General features: G+C 36.5%; 1 protein-coding gene across 1 annotated transcript in view; it reads right to left on the bottom strand.

Annotated features, from left to right (window-relative positions):
• Positions 1-20,511, bottom strand: part of LOC110115874 (U11/U12 small nuclear ribonucleoprotein 59 kDa protein-like) — a 71,680-nt gene extending 51,169 nt beyond the window's left edge. Inside the window, exons 1-5 of the mRNA XM_028697144.1 lie at positions 19,871-20,511; positions 12,333-12,508; positions 11,818-12,208; positions 11,554-11,637; positions 3,088-3,153 (exon numbers count right to left, since the gene is read on the bottom strand). Coding sequence (XP_028552977.1) covers positions 3,088-3,153; positions 11,554-11,637; positions 11,818-12,208; positions 12,333-12,484 — 693 coding nt within the window. The 5' untranslated portion in view covers positions 12,485-12,508; positions 19,871-20,511. The remainder of the gene's footprint in view (positions 1-3,087; positions 3,154-11,553; positions 11,638-11,817; positions 12,209-12,332; positions 12,509-19,870) is intronic.
• Positions 20,512-22,496: the final 1,985 nt, after the last annotated feature.

The raw sequence follows: 22,496 nt of genomic DNA on the forward strand, positions 1-22,496 counted from the left end.
CAACCAACATGTCCAAAATGTGATCCCACGGCTCTCTAAAATGAAATTACTGAAAAATGACCCATTGCACAAAGAAAAGATGCTTGTGCATGCACTCCTATAGCAAATTTCGTACAATATAGCCATCTCTCCTCACTGAAAACGCCGGTTTCCAACTTAGCAGAAATATAAATCTCAAAGACTATAGAAGAGGCTCTTAATAAACTAGAATGGCAAGAAGTTGTGGAAGATGAAATGAAAGCTCTTGAAAAAAATGGAACATGGGAAATCCTTCATAAACCAAAGAATGCAACTCTTATCGGGCGTATATTGGTCTTTACTAACAAATATCAATCTGGAAGATCCATTGAGAGATAAAAAGCATGGGCGACCACAAAAGGGTTCATCCCGACTTATGGGATTGACTACTTCAAGATTTCATTCCTATTATAAGACTTGACATTATTTGGGTCATCTTAATGGCAATCAACAATGATTAGGCTCTTCATTAATTGGATGTCAAAAAGGCATTCTTGAATGATGATTTGAAAAAAGAAATCTATATGGACCTTTGATGAGGACATTAGATCATGGAAGGTTTATCAGAGGCGTGGCCGTAGATCGCCGATCCACAGCCACGATCGAGTCATTGTACTTTTGATTTATATTATGTATTGTTTTATTTATGTGTCGTTGTATTTGTTTTAATTTTTAGGTTATTTTATTTCTCGTTGTACCCTTCTAGTAAATGGATGTCGTATGTAAGCCCCGATGGCATTTTCATCTTTTATTTCTTGAGTCTCATGTACTAGGCCATTTATAACCCCTTGTTTTATTTTTCAAGGGAGGAATAAATGATTATTTGAGAATTGTGTTTTCTTGTTGGGGTTCTTGAGAGAGCTAAAGAGATCGGAGAGAGATCCCTTTGAGAGGGAGATTGCCGCATTACCCACCAACCTTGGAGATGGCCGGGTTCGTGGTTTTAATTCTCTATCTTCTTTCCCCTTCCCCTTTTCCTCTAGCCGCCAGCCTTGACCGCCCCGACACCCCTAAACCGCCAGCCATCTTAACTCCCACACCTTGCCACCTCGCAATTTCCCCCACACCAATCCTTTTTCCCCACCCGCCAGCCCTAACCCATAGCCGTCGGCCTCACCCTCTCCTCTTCGTTCTTAGGTTTCTTAATTTGGGTGAATGCAATTTGAAACTTAAATTATTTGAATTTGAAATTCAAAATTCTATCCCAATTTAATTCATCTTTTTTAGGAAAGTATTTAACTTAAATCAATTTGAATTTTAAATTCAAATTGGATTTGTTTATTTACTTTCCTAATTCTTAAAACTAAATTAAAGAGCTTTAATTCCCCACATTAATTACCCCTAGCCCATGCATGCCGCCGGCCCCCCTATCCCATTAATGTCCTTTTAATTATTTCCTAAACTCCACTCTTAACTTAGGAAATAATTTCAAATCCCCCAATCCTCTCTAGCCGAAATTTCCAAGGCCCTCACACCTTATTTATTTCCAAAATCTGATATTGATATTTGGAAAATAAATCCCTAGCCTCCCCCTTGCCGCCGCCCTCCCCTCTCTCATTCCCTTTTGGAATTATTTCAAATTCCAATTCCCCTCCTCTCCAAAAATCTGAAATTATTTCAGATTTTATTCCTTCTCCATCTCAAGCCCAACGTAAAACCTTTAAGACCCTTCTCCCTTGGCCGGCCTCCTTCTACCGCCACCACGTCTCGAGAAACTTATTTCTCATCCACAATAATCAAAGAGCCTAGTAAGCCGTGGGAAGACTTCGTCCGATAACATCCATGAATGGCCGATTCGGAAACTGAATACGGCCTAACCTACGACGAACACAGGTTTGTGTGCATCTTACATTCAACCTTCTTCGACGTCAACCACCCAAGGGTCGATCACACGGTGGAAGATTATATCGAGCGGATCTTGGATACCTTGGTGGAAGCCATCGATGAGCAATTGGAGATCATTGAGTGGAGGATCGCCACCGATCCTTGACGAAGGTTTCCTATGCTTCCTTTTCTCTTATTTCTTGAGTCTAACTTTTCTCGTGATATTGATTGTAGTCACGAAGGCCGACTGTCACCTGCTTCTGCTAAGCTTAGTAAATGTAGGGTTTTGAGTGTATTCATGTGCTTGCTAATCTCACTATTAGACTAGGAATTTTTATTGAAACTACTACTCCGGCATAATGTTGTTTTCTAATTTATTTTGAAGTTTCAAATCTCTGGTTATGTGACTTAGCCTAAGCGGACGTGACCCCTCTTACGTTTTAACCCGTTGTTTTAAATGCTTGTTGTTTTCTTCGTTATTCTCTAATCAAAAGTTGTGCAAGTTCTTACTAAATCATCGCATTTATACGCAGACCTACATCAAACAGATTCACATGAATCTCACAAAAACATCATTAAATAGGAAAATGAAAATGAAAAGAATACACACCACATCAGAGTTAGCAAAAAAAAACTTAATTTATGGAATGAAACATGATAAAACTAACATAGGAAGAAGTTGTTAAAAGCATAGAGCTCATAGCAACAGTTTGCACAGCTACGTATCAAAATAAAGCATAAAATAAAATATAATAGAAGGACGCAACCAATGACAAAGTTAAATAGTATTCATTCGACTTCCTTCTAGCACCTCGGCCTACACAGATAGTAGTAGCAAAATGTTAGGGCTAAAAGCCATGGAGGAATCAGCAAATGTACACTTAGCTGGGCATTTGAACCAAACAAGGCCATCAAATATAATTTGAAACTCTAGCAATTTTCTCTAGAGAAATCAAGTCTTCTCCAAAGAAACTCAGATGAATGGCTAAAATATCAGTAATATGCAATCCATGAACTGATAATGAGGAATATACACATTCGTAGTGCAAGATAAGAATGTCATTCTTTTCGGACAGTTTTTCTGTCATTAAGAATGACAAGAAAAGCTTCACATGCACCGCAGAACACGTGAATACTAGAAACCTGGAATGGCAACTAGCAACGAACAACAAGCTCTAATCACTTTCATAAATGGATTACAAGTCAATTGAAAAAAGTCATCCATTAAACAGTAGAATGGCTCACCTCAGATTCTAATCTCTTTCTTTCCTCAATAGCTTTAAGCTTTGCAATTGACTTCATGCTTTCCATCTGGAAATGCCAAAATCAGATTCTAATATAATCAAAGTTATAACCTGGCATTGGATAAAACTCATTAAAACGAACAGAAAACAATTAATATTACATCCTCAATACCCTGCTTGTGAAAAAGGACGAACAACTTATTTTAGTAATCAAAAATATGTGTTTGGAACTCAGGAAGACTGACAATTGTAGTTGCTACATCTCAGTGCTAAGGAAAAAGGATGTGCTATCAAATTAAAGTAATAAAAATTGCAGGAACATCAGTACAGAGAAAGATAAAACAAAGATATTACAACAAAACGGCCTTGGAAAATTGCCAAAAAAATCATTGCAAGACTAAAAAAGATGGAGACAATAAAGTATATTACCAAATGTAATACAGCAGTAGGCACGCTTCTTTCTAAGAAGTAAAATGAAGACCATGGTCCGAACCAAAATAAACATGCATCCTATAATAGGTCTAACTCATATTAACAAACCATTCCCTTCCCTTCCCTATCCTTCTGAAGAACTTGCCCTGGCTTCCTTCCCACATCGTGCATCCACGCATTCTTCAATCTTTTCTCATTACCTTATAACTTTTAAATAAGCCCATGCAACTGCTTTCGCTGTATTTAAAAGCCTTTGTGAAGCAGGACTGTAGCTGCAGTTCCAGTGAGCGGTTGCATGGATTCTGATTTTAAGTGGAATTATGGTAAGGGCTTGTAATGGTATTAGTTTCTAACATGGATTCGTGGAGTTGTAGTATTGGTATGGATTGCTTATTCACCCATCGTTTGAACTGGTAGTGAGAGTTACTAGGAGACCATTTTTTATTCTGCTTCGCCATCACTACATGCAATTTATGCAATTTGTTGAGCTTTGAAATAACCCACTTTGGATGAAATACAAATTCACCTACTTGAGATTTTAATGATTAAACATAAGAAATATAATCAAATCGTGTTCCACACCAAATTAATCCCCGAAATCCAGATAGTCTGCAATATTGTCCCTTGCAATCAAGCACTTCTCATTTCCAAACTTGAAACCTGCTCGCTAGTTCCTCTGCACTTCATCTCCCCTACTCCCAAAGCCAGCAAGCTAGCGCGCTCCAACACCCCCTCCGATTCTTGCTCAATTCTCCCTTGCTATCACACAACCAACCATGCACACAACTCTCACGGGCTTCCTCTCTAACCACCCCATCCGCAGCATCCTAACTATCCACAACACCGTTGACTTCTCCGCCCCCTCACCCAATCACAACGCTACAGACTACTAGTGAATTCTCTAACTTAATATTTTAAAATTTCTTCTCTTTAAGTAGATTCTATGAATTCAATTTATTATTAGATATATTCATGACTTAATTTAAAATCTCATGCACTTATAATTACCTCAAAAATGTATTCTTCTATTCTCTTTGAATCAAGACACTTCCCACCATATTTCTCCTTCCGATTCGTTAATCACTTATTATGTTGTCAGTTAAAGAAAATAAAATATTTATGAATGTCAAAGAACAATTAAATTCAATTACCCCTTCCATTGATATAAATGAAAATTCACTAATTTGTTTATCACAAAATTTCTTCACTTCCTTTTTCAATTTCCTCTTTTACTTCCATTTAAAATAACTTATCTTTTCTTAGGATTAAATCACAAAAGAAGAAAAATGTCAAAAGAAATGAAATTAGAAACTTACATTCTTCCTTCTTCTTCCTCGTAGTTGTTTATCTCGACTAACACTTCTCACGCGATTTGCTCCAAAAGAAATCAGCGAATAGAAGTTATGACTCACGAGGAGTTGCTATTTTTCCCTCCTGCACGCGATTAGTCGCTTAGAACGGCGAAACGATCCTTAAAATATACGCATATACACACGCGACCGCTTGGTTTCGTGTTTCTGCTCTCGGTTCTACTCTGTGTTACAGTACATAGCCGGTTCTACTGAAACGGGTCGGTTTTGTTGAACTTGATAAGTCCGATTCTCACAATCTCCCCTACTTATAAAAATTTTGTCCTCAATATTTACTTAAACTTCTAGTTACATAAGCAAATAGCATCTTCAATTTTATTCAACATAAACTTCAACATTAAATGCATAACTGAATAAAACTAAATATTTGATATAACATAACAAGATAACCTAATAAACTCAAAATATCTGATATAGCATAACAAGTTATTATATTAAGGGTTGCTCATGCATCTTTATTAACATCTATAGATTCGTTAGGCTCTTGTTGAGTCAAAGCATAAACTCGCGGTCAAACATTCTGCCTGAATTGATTTTATGCTGAAACTGAAATTGATGGTTCTATCATCTTTTGTTTTTCAAAGATCCTCTGCGAAGGTGCTTCACTATATCTCATTTCTCCTGAAGTCCTCTGAACCAATGTAAGGCAATATTTTGTTATGTGTTCAGTCTGACGACACCAATAGCAAGTGTTGGAATCCATCGGACATTCACCCTTGTGTAATATGTCACACTTAGCAGAAGCTTTCATGACTTTACTGACAGCAGCACTATTGTCTCGACTAGGACTAAGCTTGGGCTTCTTCCCATTTGATCCTTCAATTTGATTGATTTGGATATCTTCTTCAACACTCTTCTTTTTATGTTGGTCCCTTCTCTTCTAACTGATTTGAAAGTCAATCTCCACCCTTCTAACTCTTTTCATCAACATTAAATAATCCTCGATTCCTAAATGTACTAAAGGTTGTCTAATTGCATCTGTTAAATCAGATAGGAATCTATAACATTTTTCTTCTACTATTGTAATCAGCTGTTGTGCATATCTAGATAGTGTTGTAAATTCTGCTTCGTATTGCATCACTGTTTTTTCCCCTTGAATCAATCTTATAAATGTCCTGCATCTATCTTCTTACTGACATAGGTACGACCGTACGAACCATTCTCTAAACAGTTCTACAAAGTGTTCTCAATTGACCAGTAAATTTGGAATATCTCCCAGCCTGTCTTCACGTTGTCCTCTCCACCACCTTTCAGCTTCTCCATCCAAGACAAATGTAACGAGTGACGATTCTTTTTCATCAGGATATGACATGCTATCCAATATCTTCTCTATATGAAGCAACCAATTCTCAGCCTCAATTGGTCCTTCATTACTCGTGAATAATAGTGCTCGCATGTCTTGAAACAACTTCAAATATTTATCAACTTTAACTTAAGGCTGTGATCTTGATTCATGAAGCATTTGGGTCATAGCCATCATCATCTGAGTAAAGGTATTAGTGTTCTTTCTCTATATGAAGCAACCAATTCTCAGCCTCAATTGGTCCTTCATTACTCGTGAATAATAGTGCTCGCATGTCTTGAAACAACTTCAAATATTTATCAACTTTAACTTAAGGCTGTGATCTTGATTCATGAAGCATTTGGGTCATAGCCATCATCATCTGGGTAAAGGTATTAGTGTTCTGATGCAGGCCGCCGCCGACGGGCAGAGGGAGGGTCGGCGACCCCGGAGCACTCGGAAGCGGCCGGAAAGGAGGGCCGCGTCGGCCGATCCTCCGAAGGATCGCGCGAAGGGACGCGGGCGCGGAGCTTGACGCAGAGCGGAGCGGGGGCTTCGACTTGAGCGGAACCGGTCCATTTCTGGACCGGTTTGGCTCGGGTCAGCCCTGAGCTGGGCGGTTCAGTTTGGGCAGCCCACTAGTGGGTTTGGTTTGGTCTTTTGCTTGCTATAAGTAGGGATTAAGGGGGGATTTCTAGGGTTATGCAAGATTTGAGTTTTCTCTTAGCCTCCTTAGTTTCTTTCTCTTGTTTTTCTAGGGTTTGTAGTGGGAGACCTTGTCCTTCTCGAAGTGGACAAATTGTATCTTGTTTCTCTTGGATTTTGAATGCAAAGGTTCTTGTTCTTCCTCTCATCCCTCGTGTTGATTTTTTCTTGGATTTGGAAGAGAAATTTCATCTTTGGAAGAGCATTAGGGCAAACCCTAACTTGGAAACCCTAGGGCGTATCATGTTCACAATCACTTCAAGTGGAAGTCCATCTCCTTACATATTTCTACCAGCTATTTCCTCTTGATCATTCGTAGACCTGATATATATTTATAAATTAATTAATTATATTATTTAATCAAATCTTTAAATTCTCGAATAAGCTCATAAAGCATTCATATGGATTTTTCATTACGATTCACATTCCTAAGATACTCCTTGGGCTCTGATACCACTTTTGTTGCAACCCAACCCGGATGCTAGAATTAACTAGACGGGAACAGACAATCAGACGATAGATTAGATTTGTAATTATTAAATCTATCTCTAATACACTAAAAGATACACTAAACCTCAAATTTGAAACAAATTAAAATAAAATTGTTTAAATACCTTTTTTCAGGTGCACTCACGCCTACGATACACATTTTCACCTCTTCTATTTTGATTATTTTAAATTATACCAGAAAAAATGTTAAAGCAACTAAAATAAGCCATAGCTCAGCAAGTAAAACATGCTTCTAAATTACAATAATCTAAGATAATTGAAAATAATATGTATGAGCATTTCAATTCATAAAGTAATTCTATTTAAATTCATTTTATATCAAAACTTTCACTATTATGCATATATAGTATCTTTATTTATATATTTTTTTTTTCATAAATAATACAACTGTCAGAGGAGCCACCGTCTAATTTAGTACAAATAAAGGTACTCATTTTCCATTTTTTTCTTTTCCATAACATTTACGTGCACAGGTACATTGAGTATCTAATCAATACCATAAGGAGTGGACTCTATTAGTCAACATACACATACAAGCATTCTATAATTTTTTCATTCATTTATCATTGAATAACTTTGCATATGTTAAATAATCATGCCAATTATAAAATAATTCAATATGACCATTCAAAAAGAAGAAATAATATAATCTTACAATAATCATTAGTTAGTCAATATTAACTAAATCAATGAACTTGAATTAAAGAAAACAACATCATTATTATAAAATAAAAGCATGAGTGCTTACCTTGAACTTAAGAAATGTGCTGCTTCACTTTTGCTCCTTATTCCAATGACGGTAGATTATACCTAGGAAGACCTCGTCGTTAAAATTTAAGCGATAAATTTTTCTTAACTTCTCTAACTTGTTTACTTATAATTAATTTGTGTGATTAACATCTCAAATATTATTCATTAGAAATGTTCTCATTCTCTAGAACTAGTTATTGAATGCACATAGATAATTTTTATATTTACCTATATAAAAGACTTTATTATTAACAATTTCACATACTACTAGTGAATTCTCTAACTTAATATTTTAAAATTTCTTCTCTCTTTAAGTAGATTCTATGCCATAACTTCATTATGCTTCTAAATTCAATTTACTATTTGATATTCATGACTTAATTTAAAATCTCGTGCACTTATAATTACCTCAAAATGTATTCTTCTCTTTCGCTTTGAATCAAGACACTCCCCATCATATTTCTTCTTCCTATTTGTTAATCACTTATTATGTTGTCAGTTAGAGAAAAAAAAATACTTATGAATGTAAAAAAACAATTAAATTCAATTATCCCTTCGATCAATATAAATGAAAATTCAATGATTTGTTTACCCCAAAATTTCTTCACTTCCTTTTTCAATTTCTTCTATCTCCCTTTAAAATAACTTATCTTTTCTTAGAATTAAATCACATAAGAGAAAAAATGTCAAAAGAAATGAAATTGAAAACTTCCTTTCTTCCTTCTTCTTCCTCATAGCCGTTTCTCTCAACTGACACTTCTCACGCGAGTTGCTCCAAAAGGAATCAACGAATAGAAGTTATAACTCACGATGAGTCGCTATTTTTCCCTCCTACACGTGATTAGTCACTTAAAACGGTGAAACGATCCGTCAAATAGGCGCATCATGCGGCCCACTCGGTTTCGAGTTTCTGCTCTCGATTACGCTCAGTGCTACAATACATAGCCGGTTCTGCTGAACCGGGCCGATTCTGCTGAACCTGATAAGTCTGATTCTCACAATATGATTAGGACTTTCCATCACCAATCCAACATAGAATAAAGTAATATCAACATCCACCATTGAAGATATTTTTCAATTCTTAATTTTAAATTGTTTTCTTTCAATGGATCTTTCATGTGGCAAAAACCATGGCACACATCATTCTTATATTGCCTATAATAATGATTTGATGTAGACATTCTGATTTTTATTGGCATCCATCAATTTTGATAGCATTCTAGGGTTATTTAAGTTACGTATGTTCCTAGCTAAAATTCCCCAAAGGCACTTCAAATGGGCATTTCTAGCAAACTATGCAACAACTTAAATGAGATGATTGAGTAGACACATGTTACCTAAACAAAATCTGCAAAACAATGGAAAATGAATTGGATATACCTCATGTTAGGGAGAAATGTATCATGCATTCTACCCAAAATGTACATCGTAGATACATGGCCTAAATATCGTAGGCTAAAATGCCTAATCTGCCCCACCGAGAATTCACAAATGAAAAATATACTTTCATGTGCTATCTAATGTAAAAATTTCTTGGCAGATGTTTAATTACAATTTATTTAAGTTAAACATTAAAAAGAATTTCACTCTTGACACGACAACGCAAACAAAACACATTCAAGTTGCTCTCGTCAGGAAATTAAACTAACTAAATTGACCTCTAGAGCTCAAAATCTTCTATCTACTCCAATGGAAGTTCAAATTTATTGAAATGACAACTAAGATTTTAAAAAATCAATATGCCCGTCCGAGTAAACAAGACTAGAATACTCTAAAGATTTAATCTTCAAAATCAAGCTTCTAAGTAACTTTCAAAAGGATCAAAGAATCCATAAGCCTCAACGATACAAACAACACCCCTAACTTTTTTGAAAAGTGTATAATCACCCCTTAAATATATTTCAAAATTATAAATATCCAACTTGGTTGATCAAGCTAATCATCAACACATGAGTATGATCACATTTGGTTCATAGTTGATTGAAAGATTCTAATCAAGCCTTAACCTTAATAAGCTTACCAAAGCACCTGATTTAAATATATCAATAAAGTGTTAACGTGGAAAGGCATCCAATAGTAAATACTAATCCCATGTATTGCACCCAAAAGCATGAAAAGGCACCCATGCACCAAACATAATACACAAAAAGTGTGGTAAGGCCCTAATTCAACCAGTAAATAACCTTCAAACTTATCAAAAAGTGTCAAGTCAACAACACGTCCTATAATAAATTACATCAACAAGCATGTTCAAGAATTGGTGCACGCCAAAATAACAAAATATAAATGCCTTCCATGTTAATACATAGGCTTCATGTCACTATATTAAAAACAACAATAAATTTTCAAAAACTAACATTTCAATCTAGATTAATGTTTGTTGATACATAATTGAGTTTTTCATAATATACCTTTAAGCCATTGTTGAACATATTATTTCTTTTAACCATCTATCAATAAACATGCCTAATGTCTCTAAACAACAATCAAGTATACTTCACCCATTTGAGTCACAATCAGCTGTATTTTATTATTTTCAGACACGCAATTTACCCTATAGTAAACCCCTTTCCAATGAAACAAACCAAGATGTATCACAAAAAAACATAGTTCTTAACGTGGCACCCAATAATCGCAAACAAGATTGTTCGACACATACTATTAATCATGCTATTAATCATTTGCAAGTTCCCTGGCGTAATGTAAGAAGCAAGGCATGAAGTACCTCTCCTGGTGCTAAATTGTCAAGGCTAAGGATCATTGGCATAAATCCCTAAATAATAGAACCATGACATCTAAGCAACGTTACAACCATCTCAATATTCATTACCAGAGCAGTAGTTTAAAGGAACATGACACTTACATGTGCCAAATGCCAACACAAAGGGTAATGCCATAGGACTCATTAACCAAGATTACGATCTCAATATGGAGGGATAGACAAAGCCCTTTTATAGGGAAACTCTTTTACAAATATATCCAATCAGCCTCACTAAAACACCAAAAATCCTAACCTGAAATCATGTGAATTTCTAAAAGTCAGTAACATGTATACATTATCTTAGCTTTCCATCACCGTTCACTCATACTATCAAGCTACCAGTTTTTGAAGCCGTTGCCTGTAATGCTTTGCATTTGAAATTGGAAGTTGGAGATATTAGAAGTTGCACTAAAAGAACAACAATGTCATAAGAGGGTAGAATAGTAGCATGAATTAAACAAGAACCAGGTCATGAAAAATGTATAACTATAAACAATGTTTTGAGTAAGAAGATAATTTATGAATTTTTTCAGCATAAGCACATCAAGATACAGGTCAATTTCAATTAACTGATGGCTGCTAGGTATTAACAAAAACAGACATCCAGATATTTTATCAAAAAGGCAAACCAGCACCTGCAAAAGATGGTAATGGTACCTTGCGTTTTGCAATGTCCTTGGCAATCTCTCTTGCCCTCCACTCATCAGCATCTTCATCGGCCTTATCATATCGCTCATGCTCCTATTGGGCAACAGGTAAAACAGAAAGACAATCATCATAATCATAGATTCAAATATTCAAGGCATAGTATGCAACAGCCAAATTTACCAACATGCTTTTTAAAAAAAAGTAGGATTTGCACAGTTTTACAAGCTGTCAGTAAGGAATAAATGCATAATCTAAAGGTAGGATCCAAGCAACCATCTGTAGCAGCTCTGCAACTTGTTTTCTTTTTCTCTTTTTCCAATGTTTATTCCTCTTGTACTTTTGCAGCTTTTGAACTAACTTCACTGCCATGGACTTTTCCTCCCATTGACTTGTCTGGCTCGTGATGGCATTAAATGGGGAAAGTTGGCTTTTCACAGTTGCAACTAATGAGTTCGCGGCTTCTAAAGAAAGAGATTCTTGTACTTCCGGGCAAACTTTCTTCTCTTTAATTATCTCAGTTATATTATAAAGCATTTCATTCCCAAAGGAATCTGAGGGAGAAGAAAGCAACTTTTGTCCTTGCAAGTAATTAGAAGGCATTCCATCAACTTCAACAGTATAATTGGATCTTTTGATTAGATAAATTCCCTCTAGTTCTTTCTGCCTGCCAAAGAATAAACAATTAGATCGTGCTTATAAGAGGCTGGCTGATCTAATGGTCCAATGTGCCCCAGGATAATGTAAATTAGTTTTGTTTTGTGATAAAATATGACACCATAAATACATACACTGATTTTAATAGATGAATAGTTTCCTGCAAGTTCCTTAAATGTTCATGCACATGGTCTGCTCGCCAAAAGGTGTTAAAAGCATGCTGAATGGGTTGCGCTGATTGCAAACTAGAAGGCACCCCAGATTCTAATTGTGTTGGAAATATCATCTCAATATTTGACGAAATAACTTGCTGCATGGAAAGGCTATCAATAAATTAGCATCCAATGCAATTGGTAAATATTAAATTAGCAAAGAGCAATAGAATATGGATAATGAACCAGCAAACAAATCCCGAACAGCTAAAACATTCTACGAAATAAAGCATAAACAGAAACATCTCAAAATGAAAGCTATAAACAACAAGATAGCATGTTGTTATAGATTAAAAACAAACTAATATGGTAACCAAGCCCATCTGGATCGGGAGATATGACTAGCATTGCTGAAGAGAATGTGCTTCCATCAACTCTTTACTCTGAAGAAAAAGCCAAACTATCAAAGAAGTTGACCCAATGAAGGAAAGGCTAACGCAACAACAAAATAATAACAGAACAGGAAGAAGACAACCCCTGTGATTGAAAAGCAACAAGTAGAAATTCAAGTGGTACCGGAAGGAGTGAAATGCCAACAGAATGTTTAATTGGTAAGTATGCATATTTGTAAAAGAAAAAACTCCAAACGCAGTCTTTTCTAGGAATGGAGATGAAAGGAATATGACGCTAAACCTCATGTCCAAGGTTCAAAAGATATCATTCACAAAAAACTGCAGAGACATCATGGATCAAAGTAATAAAAGAGGAGAAATGAAATGTCTTCCTTTATAACAAATGAATAACAATGGCGATGCTAAGAATACAATAGTGTTATTATGGTGAACTGAGGAGAACAAGGTCACGTCTTAATGAAACGTGTACTCTTTGGAACTGTAGAATGAAACTTTGGGTCCAGATCACGCCATGGGAATAACCAGAATTCAACAAATTCAAGCTTTGTTCTCATATGAAATAAGACAAAAGTTTCTATCATACAGTTCACAAACTTCTCCTGTACAAACATGAACGTCTATCAAAACAAGATCAAAATTAGACCAAAACATTTCCTTCGGTTATATCTCATCAGCAATTTCCTAGTCCTACGGAGAACATAAAATAGGCTATCAAGGAAAAGTATTCAAAAGTAGTTAGAGGAGATAATGATAGTATCTACAAAGATCAACTACGAGTAATCAAAGTATCCGGGGGGAAAAGATTCTTTAACAAACATGAATCGATGCCAATGTTTAAAATTGCACAAGTGGGTACTAAGGTATTTTTCATCCGTGAGGCAAGACGTAAGTCTTAAGGAATTTTGAGGCATAAGCCTCAAAATCCAAGAATTATGTAAAGTTAAAATAAATTTTAAAAGTTATTTTTTTAATAATAATCAAATAATATGTTAAAATATAACGTATTAACTCTCTATTGAACTATGAAGTAACAAATTGGCATGATTTCAGCAACATCCTGGTGTTGGAGAATTTTTGTATCCTCAAACGGATTGCATACTTTATAAGCGAGTACGGCATAAGAACATGATATATTACCCTGAAGGGTAAAAATCTCATTTCCTTATGGACTTAACTATAAAATTTACAATTATTAACAGAGATTCCCCAACTCGATGTTTGGTCGAGCGTGATTTGTTTATTTCTGGGGTACAGACATCCCATAGGGGCAAGTCACTATGGTTAATTACATCCCAAGTTTTGGCTTGGGAAGACTTTTGATTAAACTAATGATTTTGCTTGTTCTTTTAGAGTCATTCAAATGTTGGCTGAAGTTTTTTTTTTTTTTTTTTTGAAATCCAAGAAAGTCTTAGTTAAAGGGTTTGGTCCTTTAGGAATTCCAAGGAGGTGAAAAGATCAACTTAGAATTAGATTTGAAATGAGAGCCAATGGAAGGTGAAGTATGAGCACTTGATTCTGAGGGATAGACAGAGGTGCTCAAACTATCCTATGTTGGGCTTTACATTTTAGCAATCTAACTTTGCTTTAAGTTGATATTTTTATTTAGAATGTTAGGACTTACATTCCTTCAACATATGTTGTAGTAATTGCCCGAAAGATGAGGGCTTATAGGATGATTTGGAATCAATCCATGCCTCGGACCCTAAGACTAAGGTGAGGACTACCGATAGGTAGTGCCTCGAACCTAAATCTAACGAGTGCAAAGGGGCTTACAAACTACACCTCACAAGAGGCATAGCCTGCCCTGACCTCTGGATTTACTGTCCCGCCTGGAAGGGACTACCAGCTAGACCCTCCTAATCGTTTTTAAAACCATGTCATCCGGTCGTAATGCAAATATAGAGTGAGAAGGTTATTTTTATTTAGAACGTATGGCTTATAGCTTGATTTTGAGGCCAAAATGCCTAATTATGTGGATATGTATATGCTGACTCACAAAAAGAGAGATTTTTGTTATCTAGTCCTTAAGTGGAAGCATTTTATATGTGACACACTTTGGCTATGCATGATTATTTTAAGTTTTGAAAATTTGGTTACTTAAAAAGAGCCATGCACATTTCTTTTATTAGGAAACCATGGAGCCTAATTTCATTTTTATGTTGCTTACATTTTAAGAGAGTAGAAAATTTATTTTATCCTAAGAGTCTAACGCAACAGAGTCCAGGCCACACTGAAATAAAGCAAAGAAAAAAACTTAGGAAAAATATGCATTTCTATTGCGCACCCAATAAACAAACAACGCATGCTTTTATATATAAATAAAGTGCAATAAATGTAGATAGTCTAAGTCGTTACAAGTATGTTTGGCAGCTGAGTTGCCTGTCATTATACAACCCAGTCAAATTTACAGACTCTACTTGTGGAGGTCTTCAAGCTTTAACCTTCAGAGAGGTTCATCTCCAAAATGGTACATTCTCCTTCGATCCTCCCTTCTTTTTAATCAAGCCCCATAAGTTTTACATCTTAGATCTAAGCAAATACATGATATGAAATAGATAAAGACTCAAATCTGCAAAATAGACTTAGGAGATAGTTTATATAATAAGCATATAATCATCCCAAAATTGAGTGCTAAGTGCTAAGCCCCTACTTCTACCCTATTGGCTATGCCTCTTGGAGGGTCTAAGCAGCGCCTGCAAGTAAACAATATTATGATAATCATGATTTAATTTACCCCATTTCGAACATGGTCACCTGCATAGAAAAGCATGTATATCTTTCTATATTAACCACTTAAGGGCAAGTGCCCACAACGCAGATAATACAAAAGTCAATCACTCCACAATATCAATCACATGCGCACACAAAGAAAAATTCTAATCCTAGCATGTCTAAGGGGTTGTGCACCTAAGTATGTGAGGCTTGTGTGATATGTTACACTAAAGGTCCTCCTAGAGTTTGGGTCTAAGTAAGAAGTGTACAACATGTGGCCCAAAGCATTTGGGCCACATGTTGAGGGATTTTCCCTTAGCTTTTGGAGCTAAGAAGAAAGGGTAAGAATCTAATATTTAGCTTTTGAGCTAAATGTTGGAGAGCTCTCTCTAGCTTTTGGAGCTAAAGAGAGGAGAAGTTTCTTACAACTTTGGAGTTTGAGGAGAATTGAGAGAAAATATAATTTTTGAGTTGCAAGTTCATAAAGGTCTTTGGACACTTTGGTGCCTAAAAAGACAGTTGCACCCTTCCAACTCAAGTTGGAAGGGTGAAGAAAAAAATATGACTTTGAATCCTATGTTTGGGATGAAGTTACTTGTTGCTTTTGGTTCAACGAGTAAGACAAATAGAATTAGATTAAACAACCCAACATGGATTGAGTATAAGGAAATCCTATACAACTTTTGAGTTGTAGGAAAGTTGAATTTCTCTACAATTTTGAGTTTGTAGAGAAGAGAGGAATGTGCAACTTAGGGGTTGCAACCTTTCGAATATCTCTTTGAACATTTGGTGTTCAAAGAGAGGGGTATACTCTCCTAACTTAGGTTTAGGAAAGTAGAAGGGAAAGGAAAGTGAAGGAACCTATGGCTTTGAGCTAAGGTGAGGAATTCCTTAAGACTTTTAGAGTCTATAGGAATGAAAGAGGATTTGTAACCTTAAGGTTAAATCAAGAGGGTGCCTCCTTGAATTTTTATATCCAAGGAGGTAGAGTTTCATTTTCTTAATTTGGGTTAAGATAAATGAAGGGAATCTTGGTGGTTGCCTACAATCTAGATTTGTAGGGAAAGAAGTGGTCCAATGTGCAACCTAGGGATTGCAAATTGGAGGAATTCCTTTGGACATGTGATGTCCAAAGAAAAAGTTTTATTCCTCCAATTTTGGGTTGGAGGAGAAAAGGAGAGGGGATGTGACTTGAAAGTTACAACCCTAAGAGGATTATTTGAACATTTGGTATCCAAAGAACAAGGATTCATTCCTCCAATTTAGGTTGGAGGGATGGAGAAGAATGAGATGCAAATTGAGAGTTGCAAACTCTTGAAAGTCCTTTGAACATTTAATTATTCAAAGGAGGGAATACACTCTTCTAATTTAAGTTAGAAGAATGAGGGTAAGAAGATAGATTCGGACGCTTTCCTACCATCTTGACTTGTAAGAAAGAGGAATGGAAATGCAACTTGAAAGTTTCAAAGTGGAATAATTTCTTTGAACATTTGGTGTTCAAAGAAAGGGGCATTCACCCATCCAATTTGAATCAATTGGTGAGAGGAATTCCTACAATTTTGAGTTGTAGAGATGAGGGAAGGAACATGCAACTTGTGGGTTGCAAATCCACAAAATGTTCCTTAAACTTTTGATGTTCAAAGAAATAAATTCATTTGCCTAATTTGAGGCTAGGCAAATGAAGGGGAATTGAGAGATTTCCTACAATTTAGAATTGTAGGAAAAGAAGTGGCCCAAAGTGCAACTTAGAGGTTGCAAATTGGAGTAGTTTCTTTGAACGCATGGTGTCCAAAGAGGGGATTTATCCTCCCAATTTGGGTTTGGGAGCATGAATACGAATTTAAATACTCTCCTACAATCATGACTTGTAGGAAAGAGGGAGAAAGATGCAACTTATGAGTTGCAAGTTCAAGAACATTCTTTGAACATTTGGTATTCAAAGAGACGTGTACATTCTCCTAATTTTAAGTTTTAGGATAATAAGAGGGTTTTCCTATAACTTTTGGGTTGTAGAAAGAGGGAAATCATGTGCAACTTGGAGGTTCCACATTCATGAGTGCCCTTGAACATTTGGTGTTCAAAAGTGGGAATGATCATTCTCCTAGATTTGGGCTTAGGAGGATGAGAGGACTTTCTACAACTCTTAAGTTGTAGAAGAGAGAAGCAACAAGCAACGTTTGGATTGCATATTGAAAGGAATTCCTTGGACATTTGGTGTCCAAAGAGGATCCTTCATTTGCTTATTTAGCGACTAAGCAAATGTTGAAGACTATGATTCGAATCTTATATCTAAGGGATTACTCATTGGTTTGTAACCCAATAAATAAAAGATTAGATAAGCTTTCTACAACTTTGGAGTTGAAGGAAGAAAATGTAACTTAGAAAGTTACAAAATTTCATAGAATGACTTTGAATATTTGGTATTCAAAGAAGTATGATCATTCACTTAATCTTGGGTTAAGTGAATAGAGAGGAAAGACTAGGTTTTAAATCCTAAGCCTAAGCGGGATGTTCAATTGATAAACTTAGGCTCAAACAATTGAAAGAAAGAACTTAGAGTTTGGTTCTAAGGTTAATAACATCATGCAATATTAAATAGAAGTTTAGGGGAAACTTCAAATTACTATACATGAGGGGATTTGTTAACTTCGTGTTGTTAGCAAATGGAGAGGAGACTTAGGATTTGATCCCAGAGTCTACTAGTGCTCTTTAATTTCTTTAGAGGTGATTTGGAAAGCATCAAGCAAGAAAGCTATTTGTTGTTTTTTTTGTTCCAGCCAATAGAATGACTCATGTGGTGGCACATTTGAAGGCTTGAGAGACTTCAATTCATCTCACATGAGAGGATGCTTGTTGGTTTTGGGGTTCCAACAAGAGATGTAAGAAAACTTGGATTTTGGCTCCAAGTTTCTAAAGCTTGTAACATGATGCATTAAGGATTTTTTTTTTTTTTTTGGAAATCAATAACGCAATGCACGATAAAGGTTGATGATAACTCCTAAGATATGCTAGGAGTCAAACGACAAAACATTTGGAGCATTGAGGATGCTCCAAAAGTCATGCAATGATATGTGTTTGGGGCCTCGAGAAGGTTCCAATTATCATGCATTTGGAGAGATGGGTGAGTGCTTGTAGAATTTGTACTTACAAGCAAAGAGATTTGAATTTAGGATTTTTAGAATCCTAAGTTGAGATTGTTCATGCAATGGAAAAATGACGCTTTGAGATGCTCCGAATTTTCATACATGAGAAAGGGAAGACAACTAGAGAGCTTTCAACTCAATGAAAAGGTTTCCAAATCAATTTTGGCATGATTTGGGAAGTTTGATAGGGTGGACTTGCTCCTACGACTCTTCTTGGAAAGATAACACATTGTGTCACATAAAATGGAATGTCATTGGAAACCCTATGGATAGGCTCTAAGAATTGGTTTACTAGAGTCTAAGGGAAGATCTAAGGGTGAAGGTTTTCGATTGTCTTTTCGAAAGCTTCACCAAATACCTAAGTTATGTGTTAAAACCATTAACCCATCAACTTACAAACTACACTAAACATGTCGAACAAACTTTCAATATATGATGGGGTGCAATCTATAAGCTCATTGAAGACATAAACCACTCCATCTTTGCTTTGCAAGCATCCATAAGTTTGATGAGCACATTCATGATTTTGCAAATTGTAGGTACAAGGACTATAGCCATTGACATAGAGCGAACAATCAAAGACAACAACTCATATAAGCTTAATTTAATATTGAGAAATGAAAGCGCATAATAAAGAGAGTTTCGCTTTATCTCCCTAAATTTGGAGAAGTTCAACTATGTCTTCCAATCAATATATTGATTGTGGGATTTGAAACATGAACCAATAATGCTCATAAAAAATCTCACAACTTTATAAAAATAATTGGAATGCATGTTTAAGCATCTAGCAAATTTAGAAGGAATAGTAAATGTCATGGCGGTGTAAACCTATCACATGCATACTAAATTTTGTCATAACATGCAAGTTTTTAGGGGTATGTTAACGCAAGCCACATTTAAATATGAGACTTTACGTTCCTACATTTTCTTGAACATTGAATGAGCCACCAAAACCTAGGATTTGGTCGTAAGTAAGAACACTAAATATGACATGAATGGTATAATCATGCAAAAATAGGGACGTTGAATACTAATTCGATGCCCCACCGCCTTGCCGCCATCCTTTTAGCTCTCATATGAGGGCAAATCATGGAAAATCACTTGATCTCCACGATTTAAACAAGTGGACAACGGGGATAGGATTTTAGGAGAGCGAAAATTGAAGTTTCTAAGGACCTAAAGCTTGGAGGCGTCAACCACACAACAATTGGCCTTGGGGGACCCTATGTTTCACTAAGTTTCAAAGTTATACCTCTCACGAGTTGTCCTAGCGCTCCAAATTGTAATCCAAGCCACTGTACAAGCTCCTAGTTTGCTGTCCAAGCCTTTGCCAAGCTCCAATCCAAGTTCTATGTGCTGTCATTGATGTTCCCAACGTCACCTTTGCTGTCCAAGGTGTTTTGGGGGCTCCAAACTGCTGTTTGGAGGATATAGAAGCCCTCCTTTGCTATTTGGAAGTCTCCAACAGCTTCCAACTCGCCTCGAGGGCGTCCGAATTGAAAGAGGAAGGAAGAAAAGCCACTAGCTTCGTTGATCTTTGAGAAAGGAAGTAAATGTTTGTCTCAACTTTTGATTTGCTTCCTTGGAATGAGAAGAAGAGCTCAAATCCACAACTCCACCTCCTCCTTCACTTGGGAGAGCCGCACACTTGCGGCTTTGGCTCGTTGAGAGGAAGACGACAGGCAGCAGGGAGGGAGCCGACACCTCCAGGAGGTTCGGCCGAAGGCGTCGCACGCGAGGGGGGAGCCGAACGAAAGCCAGGGTGCAAAAATCGCCCTCTGTCTCCCGCTCTCTACCGCTCTCTCTCTCATTCGCTACTTCGCTCTCTCTCAGGGTCGGGACGGGCGAACGAAAATGAAAGTCCCCTCTCCTCTCACGCTCCTTGAGGCGCACGAACTGGGCAAATTATTGGGTCAAGTGACCGAAGCCATCTCTCCGTTCGGTCACCAATAAAAATGCGCCATCTGTTAGGATTTTTTTAATTTAATATTAACGCTTTATGTCTTTTCAGAGTTAGCTCGACACGAAAATAAGCGTCAACAGAGAGACAGAGAGAGAGAGTGAGAGTGAGACGTACACCTCATGCTAGTGAGACAAACGCGCCTCAGCAAAATTAAGGCACACGTCATTAAAAAAAAAAAAGGCTTGAGGGGTATGCCTCAAGAAATTTTTTGTCGGAATTGCATTAATGCAAACCTCACACTACGCAATTGTAAACAATGATTGATAACAAACAATCTTTTATAAGAATAGTTGGGGGGCTCGACGACGTTCGACGGGGTTCAATTTAATTTGATTTGACTTTAATCGAATTAAATTTGATTTAATTTGACTAAAACAAATTTAATTTAATCAAATCGGGGTCTAATTTGAGTCGATTTTGCCTCGACGACGATCACTTGGGTCGATCGAGCACGAACAGGCTCGATCGGGGTCTGGTCAACACGAAAATAAGCGTCAACAGAGAGAGAGAGAGAGAGAGAGAGAGAGAGTGAGTGAGAGTGAGACGTACACCTCATGCTAGTGAGACAAACTCGCCTCAGCAAAATTAAGGCACGCGTCATTAAAAAAAAATGCTTGAGGTGTATGCCTCAAGGAATTTTTTGCCGGAATTGCATGAATGCTAACCTCACACTACGCAATTTTAAACAATAATTGATAACAAACAATCTTTTATAAGAATAGTTGGATGAAAGTCTTATAGAACTTCACAAAGGAGAGCTCTCATCAGCCAACTATGCAAGTTAAAGTAAATTTCAACCATTCAAAATGAGAATAGAAAGAATCGTGACCTGTGATTTGATTCCATACACTAACAATACTAGCCATCACAATGATGTCCATTCGAAATATGGTGCTCATTAAATTCATTGGATTCAACAACATAGTTGGCTATAAAAACACGAGTCCACTACCCCAAACCTTCACAGTTTACACACAAATCTGCTAAAAAATTCCATACGTGGTCCATTTGCTTTTGAAAAAAAAGGAATCATATTTATATGTTTAGTGCATCAAAAAATATTTTTATCCCAAAAAATTTGGTGAACATAAATTCTTTGGATTCAATAACATAACGAATGTGATACGAACTTCATGAGTGAGTCTTTTAATAATTTGATCTCAAGCCTAGCTGACCCGGACTCAAGAGTGGCGCAATGTCATTCGATCCAATCTCGAGCCAAGCAAAAGTGTGTGTGTGAATAGATTCATACATATAGGCGCATAAATTTGATCTGTGCTCAAGCTAGCTCAATCTGATCAAGACTTAGTTCAATTCATGTTCTATTCAAGCAGAGCTTAGCTCATTATTCAACTCAATAATTTTGATCATAGCTCATGTTCGATTTACTAACCTTCAACCAAACAGACCCTAAAGTGATACTTTGATGCTAAGAGAAGTGTTTGTTAAGAACAGGAAAAATATAAAAGAGAAATGATTGAACAATTTAGGTGAGAGTAATCCTTATTTTTTTCTTCACACAAAAAGAATGAGAATAACGAGAGTTCTTCCTCTAAAAGAAAATAAAGATTAGGAATTGCTCTGAAATTTATATTCACAGATAACTAAAAATGAGAGAATTTTGAACAAGAAAACAGAAATATACTTGTTTCTTAAAATATCACGACGGAAGAGACATGTGCCTGCCAGATGAGTGGGCTCCCTGCTTGGAGCCTGCGGCCACGCTGGCTGTGAGAGATAGCTCAGGACAAACAAGGGATGGTCACAGGCGCCGTTAAAGATAGCTGCCAGAGAGGTGAGGGATGGTTGCCGGCTAGGTAAAACGATGGTTAATGAAAGCAGCCGTTCCAAATGAATCTAAGTTGACAGCTTTGGATGCTGTTTATGCCGAATTTATGTAAAATTTGTGCTAAAT

The sequence above is a fragment of the Dendrobium catenatum genome, unplaced genomic scaffold (genome assembly GCF_001605985.2).
Source record: "Dendrobium catenatum unplaced genomic scaffold, ASM160598v2 fragScaff_scaffold_880, whole genome shotgun sequence".
In the NCBI taxonomy this organism is placed as follows: domain Eukaryota; kingdom Viridiplantae; phylum Streptophyta; class Magnoliopsida; order Asparagales; family Orchidaceae; genus Dendrobium; species Dendrobium catenatum.